The sequence below is a fragment of the Stomoxys calcitrans genome, chromosome 5 (genome assembly GCF_963082655.1).
Source record: "Stomoxys calcitrans chromosome 5, idStoCalc2.1, whole genome shotgun sequence".
Classification (NCBI taxonomy): domain Eukaryota; kingdom Metazoa; phylum Arthropoda; class Insecta; order Diptera; family Muscidae; genus Stomoxys; species Stomoxys calcitrans.
This window is the reverse complement of record NC_081556.1, coordinates 82,412,385-82,433,454: the sequence shown is the minus strand read 5'-3', so window position 1 is coordinate 82,433,454 and position 21,070 is coordinate 82,412,385. Positions and strand designations below refer to the sequence as shown.

Here is a 21,070-nt window from a genome sequence, read left to right as displayed (position 1 = left end):
CCAACACCTAGAGGAGGGGAGGACAACACGCTACGGTCTGATACCACCACCGCAGATGTTGAATCTTTGGAGTCCATTTCTAGCCTATTCCAAAAGGCTTTAACATTTTTTTTTGTAATAGGTAGTACCTATTCCGCGATACGGATATATGTTTTTTTTTTCTTTGAGGAGCGAAATAAAAACACCTCCGCTCCACTCAACGGCTACAATACAGTTCCACAGTGTTACATGCGCGTTTGTCGCCAAGCCCTTAAATCGGACTGCATCGACCCAAGAGACTTCGGGTTAAACAAGTTTATCGACGGCAGTTCTCTGGCGATCACTGCCCAAACGTTTGGCCTCGCACTCGACCTCAAGTGTCGTCTCAGGCATCCGATCGGAAACCTCTTCCCTTCCTTCCAGGTTTCCTATTATCGCCTCGATCATACCGCGATGGTATGAGCTGCTCCCATACTTAATCCATTCTCCCATCACCTTAAGTCTCATAGCCGAAGTGGCTGCCTCACACTTAATCTGTATGTCAATGGGTCGGATGTCTACGATAGTCTCCAGTGCCCTAGTGGTCATGATCCTCATCGCTTCGCCTATGCCAAGACAATATGTTCTCTGAACTTGTTGTATGGTCCTTATGTTGCACTTTTTCTCCATAGCAGTCCACCAAACTACTGAGGCGTAAGTTAGTAAGTTTAGCGTTCAGTTTACCGCGTCCATAATGATGTTCACACTAGTCGTTCTCGCTTTAATGTTATGCTGCCTCAAGTCTTCTATGATCGCTGGGATCTCTGCAGCAGGACCGTTGGGCAGTTGGGAGCAGACCTCAGTCACGGGGTCCTAAATTTGGTTCCCACACCCAACCTATCTTTTGGTTTTGGGGCATTCATGTAATATGATATATTAGATAACAATACCAGAGTTCCGTCAATCCAAAACCCTGCCGATGCCTTCACTCATAAATGCTACAAATCCAGTTCAGTATTTTATCCAAGACCACTGCCAAGTATTTGACCTTGTGGCACATTGAAATCGTTTTTTTGGCGAAACGTAAACAGGCAGATCTTTTCTGGCGTACTATTTAGACCATAAGGTCTAGCCCAGCCATATTCCATCTCCAAGGCTATCTCGCCCTTTTAGCATAACTGATCCCGAACCCTACCCCTTAGACGTATTTTATCTTCCTCTGCATATCAGATGGGTTCAAATCCCTCCGCAGTCAGGATCAGTAATAGTTTATTTATGGTGGTCACCCTTAGGAGTAGTGATGAAATGCTTTCCTGTGGCACGTACTGTGTCACTTTTGCCCTTATTGGCCTAAGGATTGGCTCAGTGTGACGTTACTCACATTGATAAAAGCCCCCTCGATACCAATTATGCATTTTTGATAAAACTTTAGTTTGAGCGAAAATTTATTCACTTTGATTTATCCTTAATTTGTTTGTAAATTTATCAGTAGAAATTGTCTTTTCGAATCTGCTTCCCAAATCCTTTATAAAATATTTCGGATGAAATGAAAGAAAGTTTATTTGACAAACCGCTTAACCGATTTTGATGCGGCAAATGTGAAAAGTCTTTACATAGTCACACTGAAATTGAAATTGATTGGCTTCAATTTGTCAACACAAATCTTTGTGTTCCACAAGAAAGCATTTACCATACTTTGTATAAAATATAGATCAACCTCTCAATCATCAATCAGAATTCAAAGTTTAAGAAAGTTTGTTCAACAATCCTTTTTTTATGCTTTGCTTATCCTAAAACAAAAACTTAACATGTCCCTTAAAATCCGAAGACTGACTTCCTTGCCTCTCACATCAACATAAATTTATCGCACTAAGTTCTTCTTTCCTGGGTTGTTATTACAGCCCTTGCGGATGTGCTTTTATGTGTATAGGTATTTATTATAATATAAATGGTAAAAAACGTTCATCCTTCTTTAAAGTTTGTGATTTTCTTGCGTCTTTGGTGGCTTATGTATTTTATTTATAAGATTTTCGTTTGCTTTCTTACAGATTTGTCTCGGCTAGTGTATTTGTGTGTGCGTGTGTGCGGCATACATTTATTCGCAGCTAAACTCAAGGAAAATATAACCGTTCAAAGAGCTTTGGCAAAATTGAGAACAACAACATCATCATCACCATCATCAACACAACGTAGAAGGAAGCCGACAAGGATAATATTTGAAATTCCTTCCAATGCATAAAAACGAGAAAATACAAAAACAAAGCCGTTTAACTGTCGCTCACCACATCCTTGCTTCAATCTAATGAATATTTAACTACAAAATATCTAAATTTATGGATGAAGACAAATTCATGCTAATAGCAAGTATCCTTAGAAACATTCAAAAAATCCCAGGACCAGAAATTCTATGATGTTCACAAACCAATACAGCATGAATAGACTCTCAAACAGCAGTTATTCCCTTATAAGTGCTACTGCCTCATCTTTGCAGGCCACCATGCAAAGCCTGACAAATACCGGCGACAATATTGGCGGTGCTGCGGAGGCCACCGATGGCGATGAAGAAGTGACTGATGTAGCTCCACCTGATCCCATAGAAAAACTCAGGGCCGAGTGCTGGGAACGTCTTAATCAAAGTACAACACATAATGAGCCAGGTAATTTTTAGTGTGTAGATAGAAGCTAATTCATAAACATAAACAAGTAAAAAGGTGTTAAGTTTGGCTGGACCCACCCCCACCTCTTGGGGTATATACGTAAACCACCTTTCGTTAAAATCCGGTAAAAAATTCATACCTTATGGCCCATAGCACCTATATCGAAATATATTCCGATTTGCACCAAATACTAATAAGTACAAGTCATTGTTCATGTGTGTATAACAAAATATTGGTCTTTTTAGTAGCTATATCTGAAAATAAACCAATCTGAACCATATACGACACGGATGTCGAAAAGCCTAACATAAGTCACTGTGTCAAATTTCAGTGAAATCGGAATATAAATGCGCCTTTTATGGGGCCAAGACCAAATCTGGATCGATTTGGGCCAAGTTGCAGAAACATGTCAAAGAGCCTAACACAAATCACTGTCCCAAATTTCGGCGTAATCGGACAATAAATGCGCCTTTTATGGCCCCAAAACCTAAAACCGAGAGATCGGTCTATATGGCAGCTATATCCAAATCTTTACCGTACTGTGCCATATTGCAGAAGTATGTCGAGGGGCTTAACTTAACTCAATGTCTCAAATTTTGGCGACATCGGACAATAAATTCGCCTTTTATAGCCTCAAAACCTAAAACCGAGAGATCGGTCTATATGGCAGCTATATCCAAATTTTTACCGTACTGTGCCATATTGCAGAAGTATGTCGAGAGGCTTAACTTAACTCAATGTCTCAAATTTTGGCGACATCGGACAATAAATGCGCCTTCAATGGGGCCATGACTTTAAATCGAGAAATCGGTCTAAATGGCAGCTATATCCAAATCCGGACCGATTTGAGCCAAATTGAAGTTTTCTTTTCAAAGACCCTAACTCAATAAATATAATAAAAAATGAAAAAATATAATAAATTCGCCTTTTATGGGCCCAAAACCTTAAATCTAGAGATCGGTCTATATGTCAGCTATGTTCAAATCTAGACCGATCTGTGCCATATTGCAGAAGTATGTCGAGGGGCTTAACTTAACTCACTGTTTCAAATTTCGGCGACATCAGACAATAAATGCGCCTTTTGTGGGCGCAAGACCTTGAATCGAGAGATCGGTCTATATGGCAACTATTTCGCAATCTGGACCGATCTGTGCCATATTGCAAAAAGATGTCGAGGGGCCTAACGCAACTCACTGTCCCAAATTTCGGCGACATCGGAAAATAAATGCGCCTTTTATGGGGCCAAAACTTTAAATCGAGAGATCGGTCTATATGGCAGCTATATCCAAATCTGGATCGATTTGGGCTCAGTTGCTGCAAAATGTCGATGAACCTAACTCAACTCCCTGTCCCAAATGTTGGCAAAATCTAACAATAAATGCGCCTTTTATGGGCGCAAGACCTCAAATCGAGAGATCGGTCTATATGGCAGCTATATCCAAATCTGGACCGATCTGTGCCATTTTGCCTAAAGATGTCAAGGGGCCTAACAAAACGCACTGTCCCAAATTTCGGCGAACTCGGACAATAAATTCGCCTTTTATGGGCCCAAAACCTTAAATCTAGAGATCAGTCTATATGGCAGCTATGTTCAAATCTGGACCGATTTGTACCATATTGCAGAAAGATGTCGAGGGGCCTAACACAATTCACTGTCCCAAATTTCAGCAAAATCAGATAATAAATGTGGTTTTTATGGCCCTAAGACCCTAAATCGGCGGATCAGTCTCTATGGGGGCTATATCAAGATATAATCCGATATAGACCATCTTCGAACTTAATGGACAAAAAAAGAATCTGTGCAAAGTTTTAGCTCAATATCTCTATTTTTAAAGACTGTAGCGTGATTTCAACAGACAGACGGACGGACATGTCTAAATCGTCTTAGAATTTAACGCTGACCTTGAATATATATACTTAATAGGGTCGGAAATGAATATTTCGATGTGTTGCAAACGGAATGATAAGATGAATGTACCCCCATCCTTCGGTGGTGGGTATTAAAAGTGGAGCGATCGGGACAATATGGTATTCAAATGAAAGGTATTCAGGAGTAGAGTACGAATTTTATACTAATAATTGGGTCCAATTAACTGGGAAGCCGCCCCAACCCCAAAACCCCCTAAAATAGGTATTTTGGATGATTATGACAATATGGGACTCAAATGAAAGGTATTCTGGAGTAGATTACTAATATGGTCAGGAAGGAGAAATAGACTTTATAATTTGTTGATTTCGGATGAGGGCGGACGCTCCCTCGTTACCCAAAAATTCCTCCCAAAATCAAAAATCAAATGAATGGTTTTAGAAAATGGAATTCGAATATGGTATTAGAATTTGGGTCTAAGTAACCATCGGGCCATAGATTACGAATCCGGCATACAAAATCAAATCGAAGTATAGGTTGTCACCCTACCTCCTTAAATGGTCACATCACTATATGGGATTCAGTTTTTTTTGTTGGTTCCGTAGAATCAAAAGCGGCTGAACCGATTTTCTTAAAATTTTCACAGATTGTATAAGTTTGCCTGGAAGGAAACACAGGCTATATAATTTTCAGATAACGGATGGGTGCGGTCCTTTCCCCTTACCCCAACAACGTCATCCAGGACCAAAAGTGGAGCAATAGGAACATTAATGGTATCAAATGAGAAGTATTGGAGACTAAAAAACGAGGGCCTCCGCGACCCAAAAACTTCTCTAAACAGATATATTCGACGTTCATGTCAATATGGGCCTCAAATGAAAAGTGTTCGACAGTAGATTATAAATATGGCATAAAAAATTAGGTCTTAGTAATGGTAGGCTTGAGTAGCTTGTAGCCTCCCAACATAGGACCCAAATATGCTTCAGATAGGATTTTATTTATATATAGCTGCTATATAGACCGATCTGCCGATAAAGGGTCAGCAGCCCATAAAAACTTTATTTTTCTACCGATTTCGCTAAAATTTGAAACAGTGAGTTGCCTAAGGCCTCCCAATATAGGACTCAAATTTGGTTCAGATCGGACTATATTTAGATATAGCTACCATATAGACTGATCTGCCGATAAAGGGTCTGAAGCTGAATAAAAGCTTTATTTATTAATTGATTTCGCTGAAATTTTAAACACTGAGTTGATTTTAGCTTCCTAATATCCGACCTTAATATGGTTCAGATCGGACTATATTTAGATATAACTAGCATATAGACTGATCTGCCGATAAAGGGTCTGCAGCCCATAAAAGCTGAATTTATTATCCGATTTCGCTGAAATTTTAAAAGTGGGGTGTTTTATGCCTCCCGACATTCGCCCCAAATATGTTTCAGATCGAACTTTTTTTAGATATGGCTGCCATATAGATCTGCCGTTTAAGGGTCTGGAACCCATTAAAGCTGCATTTATTACATCATTGAGTTGTTTTAAGCCACCCGCCATCTGACCCAAATATGGTAAAAATCGGAATGTATTTAGATATAGCTGTCATATAGACCGATATGGCGATTAAGGGTCTGAAGCCCAAAAAAGCTCTATTTATTACCCAATTTCGTCGAAATTTGAAATATTGATCTGGTTTGAGCCTCCCGACATCCGACCCACATATGAGTCAGATCAGACTATATAGGTATAGCTGTCATATAGACCGATCTTTCAATTCAGAGTCTTAATCCCATAAAAAGTAGATTTATGTTACTTGTATATGCGTTCTCGGAACCTGAAAAAAATGTGATCGAGACCAGTCGTCGAAATTTGAAGCAGTGACTTATATAAGGCTTTTTGACATCTATGTCCTATATGGTTCATTCCGGTTTATATTTGAATATATTTGCCAAAAAGACCAATATTTTGTTCTAGGGTTGCCCAAAAAGTAGTTGCGGATTTTTCACATAGTCGGCGTTGACAATTTTTTTCACAGCTTGTGATTCTGTAATTGCATTCTTTCTTCTGTCAGTTATCAGCTGTTACTTTTAGCTTGCTTTAGCAAAAAACTAAAAAAAGTATATTTGATTAAAGTTCATTTAAAGTTTTATTAAAAATGCATTTACCTTCTTTTAAAAAATCCGCAATTACTTTTTGGGCAAACCATACAAAATTGAACAGTGACTTATATTTATTAGACCACTCAATGTCCGTGTCGAATTCGGGTGCATAAGCTATCCAAATTTCACCGGATTGTGACCAAAGGGGGTTTACATATATACCCGAGGTAGTGGGTATCCGAAGTTCAGCCCGGTCGAACTTGATGCCTTTTTATTTGTTTTTAATTCTTACAGAAATGTATTCTCTACACTAATACTAATACTTTTAATTATTTTTAATTTTTTCATTTTCATGGTCTTTTGTTTATCGGCTCCATTCCATGACCACTAGGCACTTATTGTCCTGGCACTTTTGATGGTTGGCTTTGTTGGCCTGATACTCCTGCGGGTAAATCTGCATATGAACGCTGCCCGGATTTTATAACAGGATTTGATCCATTAAGTAAGTGAAAAACAAAATAACAAAACATGTTTTTTTTATTATTTGAAATTTATTCGCTTTATTAAATTTCTCGGAAAAAACATTTTGCCTAAATAAATAACTTTTTTAGGGCAACTTTATTTGCTTCTAGTTTTTGTTTAACACAATTATGGCATATCATGTTAGCATAGAATTATTTTGACATCAAGATAACGCTAAAAGTAAGTACATAAGGCGCAAACTCAATTCCGCAGAGTTTAGGATATTTTCCAACGAGCTAAAATCAGTAAAGAATCCATAATTATAACAAAATTGGGTGGCAGTTTTTATTAAACAATAATACATGATGATCGAACTATGGACCCCTGCATGGGATAACTATGAGCATAACACAGGCTGGAACTTTGAGCTCTAATCTGTGTGGTGTTCTTCATTATCACGAGAAGCTAAGCTGGTAACTACCATGCATGTCCCCAGGTTGTGGAAAGTGGAATACTTCTGTTCGCAGGCAATCAACAGTATCTAGTGGAGAGTCTCTTGGCATCAGCTCTTGCTTATATAATGAGTGCCTATGATGCTCGATACGACAAGGCGAGATATTGGGACCTTTAAATAACCAATGGCAATCACGCTCGCACGGCCATCAGTCGTATAGATCGAAACGAGCTTGCTCGCCTATAAGACCTTGACGAGAATCGGTCCTGATCCTTGATGGAGCTTCTTCGCCAAATATTAAAAGTTATAAAAAATGATCGCACTAAAATGTTCACGATTTAATAAAATTTTTTGGACTAGATGAAACATTTAAGTTATTGTAATCAACACAAATAGCGCTCGTATGTCAAAACGTTCTCTTGTAATATGTGCCTCATGTGCTTTAGGATAGAGCTATCAGTTGGCAGATTGCAAAACAAGGTGTGTCCAATCCCGAAATATGAAAGGCAACCCTCGTAGGTTAAGGTTGAAAAAAAGGTGCGTATATTAATCTGCCACATGCCACTATGGACGTACACCTAAGCCAGTTATCGGATTGTTCTGTGCTCTGAATACTAAAAAGTAATCTCGAAAAAAAAATCGAAGTCAGAAATTCCGTGTTGCTCACAAAAAAAAAATCGGTTTCCATTACCCTTTATTTTCCCCACCTAATTGCCGGTGTCGGTTAGCGACCCGTGTGTACCGTTATGATACTGAAAGCTATACTGGCCTCCTTCTTACTTCCTTTCAGTAATAGGCTGGTTTGCAGTTTTGCAGCATTACATGTCAAAGGACTGGGCGAGGAATCTTCGTCTGCCGAGAGGTGGCCTTGTTTCTTAACTGCTTACTTAGTCCAAAGTATCATCTGTTTGCCAGTATTATTCTTCGCTTAATCTCAAAACTGGTGTCATTCGTTTCGGTTATGGCGGTGACGGGGTAGATAAAGTTACTGACTGTCTCAAAGTTGTGGTTCCCAACTTTCTCCATTTTCTTTATCTGCTAGGTTGTGCAAGGCTTTTTGGGAGTTGAAACCCTCCATTTCGTCTTATTTCTATTTACTGCCAGACCCATTTTCACTGACTCTCTTTCGATTCTTTCAAAGGCTACATTTACTACTTCCGGTGACCGACCTGTGATATCGATGTTGTCGGCATAGACGAGTAGCATGTGTTCTCTTGTGATTAGTGTGCCATATCCATTTACATCTGCATCTCGTATAATCTTCTCCAGCAGGATATTAAAGAGATCACACGATAGGCTGTCTCCTTGTCTGAAACATCGTTTGGTATTAAATGGTTCGGACAGATTCTTTCCTATTCTTACTGAGGAACGCGTATCAGCAAGTGTCATCCTGCAGAGTCTTATTATTTTGCAGGGATACCAAACTCAGACATGACTTGAAATACCTTTGAACGTAAAGCATTATCGAAGGCGGCTTTGTAGTCAACAAAGAGATGGTAGGTGTTGATTTGTCCTTCTCGGGTCTTTTCCAGGATTTGGCGCAGTGTGAATATCTGGTCCAGGGTGGATTTACCAGGTCTAAAGCCGCATTGGTAGGGCCCAATTATCGCATTGACTTTATGTTTTAATCTTTCACACAGTACGCTCGAGAGTATCTGGTATGCGATGAGGAGGAGACCTATTCCTCTGTAGTTGGCACATTCCGTCTTGTCTCCTTTCTTGTGTACCGGACATAGTATGCTGAGGTTCCAATCATCGGGTATGCGTTCTTCTAGCCAGATTGCGCAGAAAAGCTGATGCATACGCCTTATCAGCGTGCCGCCTCCGGCCTTAAATAGTTCGGGGGTAATCCATCGGCTCCTGCTGCCTTGTTGTTCTTTAGTCGGGTCACTGCTACTTAGACCTCATTCTGACTAGGAGGTAAACATTCTATACCATCATCAGGGATTGGTTCTGCGGCATCCTCTTCGCCGCCAACATCGGACACTAGCAGTTGGGTAAAATGTTCTGTCCATATCCTCAGCATGTTGTCTGTGTCAGTTACCAGATTTTCTTCTTTGTCTCTGCAGGAGGATGTGCCTGCACCAAAGTCATCGGTTTGATGTTTAATTCTTTGGTAGAATTTCCGGACTTCATTCTGACTCCTGTACATCTCAATTCGCTTGCACTCACGTCTTTCCATTTCCTTTTTCTTTCTGCGGAATAGACTTTTCTCCTCTTTCCTTTTTTCCCGATACCTCTCCTTCATCTGGCACGCTGCTACTGATTGCAGGGCTGCTGTATATGCCGCATTCTTAGCTTCAGTAGCATCTCGACACACTTGGTCGTACCATGGGTTTCTTGGAGGAGGCTTCCGGTACCCAAGTACGGATTTCGCGACATTTTCCATGGAGTGGGCAATAGTTTCCCACTGCGCCATTATATCATCGGAACAAGGAGTGCTTTCATCAAACAGTTGGGTCAGTCGAGTGGAGTATGAGGCTGCCATTTGTGGTGTTTGCAGCTTTTCAATGTCCAGCTTTCGTGCAGTGTCAGAGCGTACTTTCCCCGCCATGTTCAAACGGGTACGAACGTTTGTTGCAACAAGGTAATGATCCGAATCTATATTCGCTCCACGGAATGATCGTACATCTAACGCGCTGGATGAATGCCTTCCATGTATCACAACGTGATCAATTTGGTTTCTCCTGTTTTGATCGCTGTCACGCGATGTGAATATTGGCTTTGTGAATATTTTGTTGTTGAAATCTGGTGCTACTAACTACCATATTTTTTTTCCGCGGCGAAATCTATCAGCCTCAACCCATTACTGGACGTTATCTCATGGAGGCTAAACTTTCCGACTGTTGGACCAAAAGTGTCTTCTTTCCCTATCTTCGCATTAAAATCTCCCAGAACGATTTTAATATCATGAGCGAGGCAGCGGTCCTATTCTCTCTCTAGGCGCTCGTGAAAATATCCTTGATCTGCTCGTCTTTGTCTTCCGTCGGGGCATGGGCACAACAAAGCCTGATGTTGAAGAATTTGGCTTTTATGCGGATTATGGATAGCCTCTTATCCACCGGAGTAAAGGTGGAGACAAGGTGTCTCAGTCTCCGACTAACCACAAATCCACAGCCAAATTCATGCCTCGTGTAATGGCAGCTGTAGTATAGTTCGTCATTGTTTGGTGTTGTAGTGACGCCATTCCCAGTCCATCGTATTTCCTGTAAGGCGGTAATATCTGCCTTGTACTTCTCTAATACATCGGCCAGCGCGTATACTGCACCTTTTCTATAAAGAGTGCGGACATTCCAGGTGCAGATCCGCAAATCATGGTCCTTTTTCGTTTTCATGGGTCGTTATCTCGAGTATCATTGGCACTCAGTATTTTGTTAAGAGCCAGTGCCACCTCTCTTTTCTATGTTTGGACAATCTAAATTATCTAAAACCTCCTCCCTTATCCTATTAAAGAGAGCTGTGTTACCAATACTGAGTGTTACTAGGTCGTTAGTATTAAAAAATTCTGCCAGGGATTGTCTTTGCCTATTAATATTGGAACTTCCCCTAGATATGTGGTGAGAGTTCGCATCTCACCTGTTTATTTTGCCTTCCTCTCTAGTCGTTGCAGCTCTGATGTGGTTGGCGGTGTCGGAGAGTCTAAAGACAATTATGATGCCAGGTACCGTCTCCTGTCTCAGCACTGTTGCATCGGACATTGACAACTCTAGGGAGATGAGCTAACTCAAATTCTTTCGACAAATAATGCAGCTTCTCGACCAAGTTTCCCTGTTAGCATAGATTAATCGATAGTTGATATGGCTCAGTCCAGAAACTTTGTTTCGTTCATGGCTCCTGAATTAAGGCAATATGATTGCCTTTTTGATTTTCTCTATCAGAGCGTGTGTACGAGTCTCGCTACGGTGAAGGTTTATCTGGATGAGCTCAATCATTGGTCTTCTGGTAAATCGGCTTCTTGCCCACTGCCTGATGTTCCAATATTAGAATCTTTGCTTATCCCAGTCTTTTCAATCTTAAAAAAGTCGGTTATGTTTCCATCGCCGGCTTCCTTTTCGTTAGGTTGTATTGAATCTTCTGCCTGATGCTTTTATATAAGGATCTCTGCTTATTCTAGTCATCCTTTTATTGAGAAGATGGTCTCATTGTCTCGCTGTCCTGATCTCACGATTCGGCTGCGATGACTGTTTTATTGACACTGTTGCTGTCTGAATCTGAATCGGAAATACAACCTTTACTTAAACGCTTATGATGAACTCCGCATCCCTCTGGGTTATCTGTCTATCTGTACGCTTGAACCATTACTCCCGACTACAGGTGCCAAGACACACCAGTAGGGGGGGCGGACAACATTTTACGATCTGATGTCACCACCGCAGCTGTTGGATCTTCGGGGTCCATTTTGAGTCCTGGCCTATAGATCTGCTACTTCACTGGAAATTCAGAAAAAAAAAACGCCACATTGAATATTTCAGTTAAATGGGAGAATAAGTGTGACTTCTAGAGCCTCAAGATGTATAATCGAGTGATCGGTTTATACAAGATCTGAATCTCAACATTAGGCGACTTAGCCCATATACAGTCACAACTGACAAAGTGACCATAACAAGTATTTATGCAAAGTTTCGATCGGCTTGATTTAGCGTGAGGTAGCGTGCTTTCGACAAGTGGACGGACAGCCGAACGGACATGGCTAGAACGAATGTGATGGCAAGAATGTATATACTTTATAGGGTTATGCACCAATATTTCAAGGTATTACAAACGGAACGAGTATGTTAGTTCAGGCCCATACTATGGTGGAGGGTATACAAATATTACAGTATGGATGCGCTGAGGAAAGTCATTGTAAGCGAACGTACCAAAATTCCAGCAGATTACATTCGCAAGCAAAAGTTGATGGATTCGGGTGTTGATTATAACCAAACATTCTTGGATTTGAATTTAAAAAATATATTTTCCCACAAAGAAAAAGTGGTCATTTGAATTGGTGACAACACTTGGTTTTAGCTCCCCTTTATATTTTAATCTTCTCGTTAGAGATTAAAGAAGGCCAACTTTAAAGCATGAACAAATTCATTCGGAGAATATTAGATGACTGCCTTTAGTCGATTGTTTTTGGCCACATTAAAAAACTTAATTCAACAAGCATTTCCTGTTCCATTTCCAAGTACCTATATGTCATACACACAAGTAAACTAATCTGATTTTAGTGTTTTTATTCCCTACACCATAGGATGGGGGTATACTAATTTCGTCATTCTGTTTGCAACTACTTGAAATATTCGTCTGAGACCCCATAAAGAATATATATTCCGGATCGTCGTAAAATTATTAGACGATTTAACGATGTCCAAGTGCCTGTTCGTCCGTCTGTTTTAATCACTCTAGAGCCTTAAAAATTGAGATATTGAGCAGAGATGTGGCACAGAGACGTCTTTTTGATGCGCGCTGGTTAAGTTCTTGAACGGGCCAAATCGGACCACTTTTCGATATAGCTGTTATATAGACCGATTTTCCGATCAAGCGTCTAATGCCCATAAAAACTTTATTTTTCATCCGATATTACCGAAACTGTGAGTAGTTTAAGGCTTCCCGACAACTGACTCAAATATGGTTCAGATCGGACCATATTTTGATATAACTACCATATAGACCGACCTCATGATAAAGGGTCTGAAGATCATAAAAGGCTTTATTTATTTCCCGATTTCACTGAAATTTAAAACAGTGGGTTATTTTAAGCCTCCCGACTTCCGACCTAAATATGGATTAGATCGGTCCATATTTAGATATAGGTGCCATATAGACCGATCTCCCGATAAAGGATCTGATGCCCATAAAAGCTTTATTTATTACCCGATTTCGCTGAAATTTAAAACAGTGGGTTATTTTAAGCCTCCCGAAATCTGACCTAAATATAGTTCAGATCGGAATGTATTTTATCATAGCTGGCATATATAGACCGATCTACGGTAAAGGGTCTGCTTATTCTAGTCATCCTTTTATTGAGAAGATGGTCTCATTGTCTCGCTGTCCTGATCTCACGATTCGGCTGCGATGACTGTTTTATTGACACTGTTGCTGTCTGAATCTGAATCGGAAATACAACCTTTACTTAAACGCTTATGATGAACTCCGCATCCCTCTGGGTTATCTGTCTATCTGTACGCTTGAACCATTACTCCCGACTACAGGTGCCAAGACACACCAGTAGGGGGGGCGGACAACATTTTACGATCTGATGTCACCACCGCAGCTGTTGGATCTTCGGGGTCCATTTTGAGTCCTGGCCTATAGATCTGCTACTTCACTGGAAATTCAGAAAAAAAAAACGCCACATTGAATATTTCAGTTAAATGGGAGAATAAGTGTGACTTCTAGAGCCTCAAGATGTATAATCGAGTGATCGGTTTATACAAGATCTGTATCTCAACATTAGGCGACTTAGCCCATATACAGTCACAACTGACAAAGTGACCATAACAAGTATTTATGCAAAGTTTCGATCGGCTTGATTTAGCGTGAGGTAGCGTGCTTTCGACAAGTGGACGGACAGCCGAACGGACATGGCTAGAACGAATGTGATGGCAAGAATGTATATACTTTATAGGGTTATGCACCAATATTTCAAGGTATTACAAACGGAACGAGTATGTTAGTTCAGGCCCATACTATGGTGGAGGGTATACAAATATTACAGTATGGATGCGCTGAGGAAAGTCATTGTAAGCGAACGTACCAAAATTCCAGCAGATTACATTCGCAAGCAAAAGTTGATGGATTCGGGTGTTGATTATAACCAAACATTCTTGGATTTGAATTTAAAAAATATATTTTCCCACAAAGAAAAAGTGGTCATTTGAATTGGTGACAACACTTGGTTTTAGCTCCCCTTTATATTTTAATCTTCTCGTTAGAGATTAAAGAAGGCCAACTTTAAAGCATGAACAAATTCATTCGGAGAATATTAGATGACTGCCTTTAGTCGATTGTTTTTGGCCACATTAAAAAACTTAATTCAACAAGCATTTCCTGTTCCATTTCCAAGTACCTATATGTCATACACACAAGTAAACTAATCTGATTTTAGTGTTTTTATACCCTACACCATAGGATGGGGGTATACTAATTTCGTCATTCTGTTTGCAACTACTTGAAATATTCGTCTGAGACCCCATAAAGAATATATATTCCGGATCGTCGTAAAATTATTAGACGATTTAACGATGTCCAAGTGCCTGTTCGTCCGTCTGTTTTAATCACTCTAGAGCCTTAAAAATTGAGATATTGAGCAGAGATGTGGCACAGAGACGTCTTTTTGATGCGCGCTGGTTAAGTTCTTGAACGGGCCAAATCGGACCACTTTTCGATATAGCTGTTATATAGACCGATTTTCCGATCAAGCGTCTAATGCCCATAAAAACTTTATTTTTCATCCGATATTACCGAAACTGTGAGTAGTTTAAGGCTTCCCGACAACTGACTCAAATATGGTTCAGATCGGACCATATTTTGATATAACTACCATATAGACCGACCTCATGATAAAGGGTCTGAAGATCATAAAAGGCTTTATTTATTTCCCGATTTCACTGAAATTTAAAACAGTGGGTTATTTTAAGCCTCCCGACTTCCGACCTAAATATGGATTAGATCGGTCCATATTTAGATATAGGTGCCATATAGACCGATCTCCCGATAAAGGATCTGATGCCCATAAAAGCTTTATTTATTACCCGATTTCGCTGAAATTTAAAACAGTGGGTTATTTTAAGCCTCCCGAAATCTGACCTAAATATAGTTCAGATCGGAATGTATTTTATCATAGCTGGCATATATAGACCGATCTACGGTAAAGGGTCTGAAAGCCATAAAAGCTTTATTTTTTATCCGATTTCGCTGAAATTTGGAATAGTGCGCAGTTTCCTAATATCCCACCCAAATATGATACAGATCGGACTATATTTAGATACAGCTGTCACATAGACCGATCTCCCGATAAGGGGTCTGAAAGCCATAAAATCTGTATTTATCACCCGATTTCACTGAAATTTAAAGCAGTGGATTATTTTAAGCCTTTCGACATCTGACGGAAATATAGTTCAATGTGACCCAAAAATGGTTTAGATCGGACTAAATTTTGATATAGCTACCATATAGACCGATCTCCCGATAAGGGATCTGAAGACCATAAAAGCTTTATTTATTTCCCGATTTCGCTGAAACTTGAAACAGTGGGTTGTTTTAAGCCTCCCGAAATCTGACCTAAATATATTGGGTTGCCCAAAAAGTAATTGCGGATTTTTCATATAGTCGGCGTTGACAAATTTTTTCACAGCTTGTGACTCTGTAATTGCATTCTTTCTTCTGTCAGTTATCAGCTGTTACTTTTAGCTTGCTTTAGAAAAAAAAAGTGTAAAAAAGGTATATTTGATTAAAGTTCATTCTAAGATTTATTAAAAATGCATTTACTTTCTTTTAAAAAATCCGCAATTACTTTTTGGGCAACCCAATAGTTCAGATCGGATTGTATTTAGGCATAGCTGGTATATAGACCGATCTCCGATAAAGGGTTTGAAAGCCATAAAAGCTTTATTTTTTATCCGATTTCGCTGAAATTTAAAACAGTGGGTTACTTTAAGCCTTCCGACATTTGACCTAAATATAGTTCAGATGGGACTATATTTAGATATAGCTGTCATATAGACCGATCTCCCGATAAAAGGGTTTGAAGCTAATTGAAGCTTTATTTATTACCCGATTTCCCTGAAATTTGAAACAGTGAGGGTTAAGACCTCCCAATATTTAGATATAGCTGCCATTAAACCGATCTGCCAATAAGGGGACTGAAGCCCATAAAAGCTTTATTTTTTACCCGATTTCGCTGAAATTTGTAACAGTGAGTTTTTCTGAGCCTCACGACATCTGACCTTAATATGGTTCAGATTGGTTTATAATTGGATATTTCTGCCAAAAAGACCAATATTTTGTTCTACAAAACGGAATAGTGACATATATATTAGACCACTCAATGTCCATTCCGAACTTGGGTGCTTAAGTTATCCAATTTTCACTGGATTGTGAAGAAATATGGTTTACATATATACCCGAGGTAGCGGGTATCCAAAGTTCGGCCCGGCCGAACTTAATACCTTTTTACTTGTTTAGTTTCTGTTGTCCAATCTAATTGTGACAAAATTGTCTCAAATGGTCTGCTGTCACTTTTGTTGCTTTACCTAACACATAAACTCAACCATAAAAGGACATTTTCAGCTTAGCAAAATTTATGAGCAGGATATCGATACACGTAAGGTGTATTGTGAACACATTACATTCTATGTGATTTATGCGATAACTTTATTTCATGAGATGCGTGTATGTTGCATTGTACGTTTAAGTGCTTGTGAAACTTTTGCTAAAATTTAAGACAACCCGAGGAAAATGATGTCTACGTTTGTTCGGGCCAAAGTTTGGATATACACCGCATTCTTTGATCGTAATCTTTTGAAGGATACAATGAATACAGTTTTTGTGGGTATTACATGACAAACAAATTGGCCTCAAGGGGTTCACGTTGGAACTGTAATTTGTATACCAAATTCCAATGATATGCCCAGTGGTCCATGAATTTATTTATTAACAATTATATTTATAAGTAAATTACATATATAATAACTATAAAAGCAAGCTCTGGCTACTAATGCCTTAAGCCAACCATGAATTTGAATTAGGGAATATATAAGAGATACAAACTTTAGGTGGCAATATGGACGCATACTTTATGGATACAAATTGGCATCCAACTTAATTATGGTCTTTATAAAAATGATTTTTAAGTATCGCCATAAGTGTGACACATAAGTGTGGCCGATATGTCATAATTTGTATCAAAATGGTGTTAAAAATATTGCATGATTTCTTATAATTTCTTTGGCACCGCAGGGTGGTAAATAAAATATAATTATCAGACGGTGGTATCTTTTTGGTATCACCGTCAATGGTTTCTTTTATGTAATTTTTCCTTGTTACACTCTGTTCACATCTAAGAGCAAGATAAGTGAATTGTGCGCCAGAGTGTTACTTCAACGAAAATGAAGCAATTAGTCAGGGGCAGTAAAGAAAATGCCCGAAACAGATATCCAAAGTGCGAGTGTAACAAGGCAAATTGGAAACCCTTGTGGCGAAAGGTAGACAGAAAAATGAATTTGGCCCCAGTCAATGCCACCATTAATGACCAGTAGCAAAACTAGAGGATCGAAAACTCTGTTAAAGGCAATATGATTTTTTGTCAAAATGTAAAGTTTCTTTATTTACCCACCATCACCTCATGGGCGTATATTCATTTAGTCATTCCGTTTGCAACACATCGAAATGTCTATTTCCGATCCTACAAAGTGTATATATGTTCAACCATATATACACTTTGTAGGATTGAAATTCTAAGACGATTTAACGATGTCCGTGTGTCTGCCAGCATTCAAGAATTGAGAGAAATTTTACACAGATCCGTTTTTTTCCACACGAGGGTAAAGTTCTTGGACGGGGTCATATTTGGATATATATATATATATATATATATATATATATATATATATATATATATATATATATATCTTAAGGGTCTTAAATCTCAATCTTTGAAGGCGTGTAGCGTGATTACAAGCTCATTAAAGCAGCATCTATTTCCCGATTAGAAACAATGAGTATTTTTAAGCCTCCCGTCATCCGACCCGAATATGGTCCATATTTAGATGCAAATGCCATACAGACCGAGATGCTGACATTGGGTCTAAGATCCCTAAGGTCCGTTTTTACTATTCCTTCCTTTTCTCATAGTAGTTCTCATATTTTTCCCAAGACGGGTTACTGGCCCAGCGCCCCAACCGCATGGGTTTTGCTTCAAGATCCGACGCTCGCCTCCAGCCGCCCCTAACCTGGGAACATACGCTGAAGTTGGCCATTTGTTATTTGAAGGCGCCAATAACTCGCCTTGTCATCTCGAGTATCATTGGCAATCAGTTTTTAATTTAGAGCCAGTGCCACCTGACTCCTCACTGAGACTATCCTCTCGAAAATCGCTGACTGCCCCCGGCCGCATTTGCAGCTACTCCGCATAAAAACGGAGCTTTCCACCACCCGCAACCGGTGGTCGCGCCCGGTAGCTTTCAGCTAAGCTTCCCGTGATAACGATGGGCACCACACAAGTCGGAGCTCAAAGTTCCATCCTGTGTGGTGATCATAGTTATCCTGTATCGGCCGGGTAAAACCATGGAACGTATTGTGAATACCATGCCTATTGTGGATACCATGCCATTCGATGCCAAGACGTTCACATTGGTTGTATTCATTGACATTGAGGGGCGTTGTATATTGTGCGGACTGGATAAACCATATTCTAAGGAGCAGACGGATATATTTTGGGTCCCATGACATAAATACAGGTAGCACAAGGCACGCCACTAGGGTAATTTTATGGCCACTCCTATGGGTGACGACCATAAATATACTATTACGGTGGCTGACTGAGGGCGGATTTGAACCCGTCTGCTAACCAGATGATGTTATTATACTTCTATGAGTAAGGATCCGAATCAGGTATGCAGAAGGACCGAAAGGGTTTTGCAGATTGGACTAGGCCCATTAGTCTCAATGTTAACCCAGAGAAAACTGAAGTCTGCCTCTTCACGAGAAAGACGAGGGTGGGCCACTTTGACGCACCCTATTTCTTCAAAAGGACGATTTCGATATCTGACAAGTTCAAATACTTAGGTGTGATCTTGGACAGGAAATTGGATGTGTCACATTCAGAAGCGTACCGGGAAGGCTCACATATATTGGACAGGAGCGTGATTAGATCAATACTTACTTATGCCTCAGTAGTTTGGTGGACTGCGATGGAGGAAAAGTGTAAAGGAAAATACAATAGGATCAGAGAACATGGTCTTGGCATAGGCGGAGCAATGAGGACCACGCCCACTAGGGCACTGGAGACATATTGAGTGTGAGGCAGCCACGGGGCTATGAGACTTAAGACGATGGGAGAATGGATAGGAGATAGAAGCAGGTCGGACCATCCCAGTATAATCGAGGCGCCGATAGGAAAAGTAGAAGGCATGGAAGAGGTTTTCGATCGGATACTTGAGACGGCACTTAAGGTTGAGTGGGAGGCACTTTTACCAGCAGCACTGCCTTGGATTAATGGTACACTGGACTTGTCATCTGGTCTACATTGAGAACCCAGGGACTGAGATATGTTTTAGACTGTCTGACCATAACGCGATCCTGCAGGCGGAGGTCCGGGCGATCACGGGATGCGTGAGGTGGTGTGGTGTTAACGCGAGGATGTCGAATGTGAACATCTTTACGGACAGTAATCTGACCATCAGGACAATAGCAGCCAAGATGGTAAGGTCGCGAACAGTCGTGGAGGGTAAAAAGGAAATTAACGACTTCTCTGAGGATGGCACGATCCGCATCGTTTGGGGGACGGGCCACAGCGGAGTAAGGGACAATTTTGCAGTGAAGGCCAGATGACTGCCGTCAATAAACTTGGTTAATCCGAAGCCTTTCGAGACAACGCAGTCCTATTTAAGGACGTGGGCGAAGAACGCTCATGTAACACCGTGGAAGAGCGAAACGGTTGCTAGGTCGATGAAAATCCTATAGGGAGATCTGGATCGCGAGCAGGTGAGACTATCACTGCAACGAAATAAGAAGGAGTTTAGTAAAGCTTTCGATATCATAAAGGGACATATAGAATTACGAGCTCACTTATGCAAAATCGGTGCGGCTTGTGATAGCATGAGTAGGACGTGTGAGGATGATACTGAGACGTTGGAGCATTTCCTATGTCTTTGCCGAGCTTTCGCGACTAACAGTCACCGGACCAACATGGACCAACTAAGAGACATGGTATAGAAACCACATAAGGATTTTGTTACTAGCATGGAACTTCGAACTTGGGATTTCTTTTCAAGTTTTCTATTAAGTATTTAGAGCGCACAAAAAGCCGATTACTGGCTTATGTGTATGTCCATAGTGGCACGGAGAGGATTGATATCCGCACCCTCTTTTCAACCTTAACTAACCTATTCCAAATCAAAACAAACCACCTCATGCTATATTTTATCCAAATTGGAATAAATTTCGCCCTCTTGGGGATGAAAAAGTTAAGACTTGAGGTCGGTTTATATGGCAACTATATCAGGTTATAAACCGATTTAAGCCACACTTAGCGTAAATGTTAGTCAAGTTGGATTAGAATTGCTCCTTTTAGAGGCGCGAGAAGTTAAAATCCGAGATTGATTTATATGACAGCTATATCAAAACATGGACTGATAAGGCCCATTTGAAATCCCAACTGACACACTAATAGGAAGTATTTATGTAAAATTTTATGGGCCTAGCTTTACTCCTTAAAATGCTAGCATCCTTTCACAGACAGACACACCGACGGATGGACATCGACTTGGAATGTTAAGAGGATCAAGAATATATACACTTTGTATGGTCTCAGTTCCATACTCCGTATTGCAAACGGAATCTCGAAATGAGTATACACCCATCTAGTGGTGGA

The 21,070-nt window shown here is 40.1% G+C and overlaps 1 protein-coding gene across 1 annotated transcript in view; it reads left to right on the top strand.

The window, feature by feature from the left end:
- The window catches only part of LOC106088443 (parathyroid hormone/parathyroid hormone-related peptide receptor), a 337,338-nt gene that overhangs the window by 187,528 nt on the left and 128,740 nt on the right, over positions 1–21,070 (top strand). The window contains 2 exon segments of the mRNA XM_059368475.1: positions 2,007–2,615; positions 6,970–7,080. Coding sequence (XP_059224458.1) covers positions 2,366–2,615; positions 6,970–7,080 — 361 coding nt within the window. The 5' untranslated portion in view covers positions 2,007–2,365.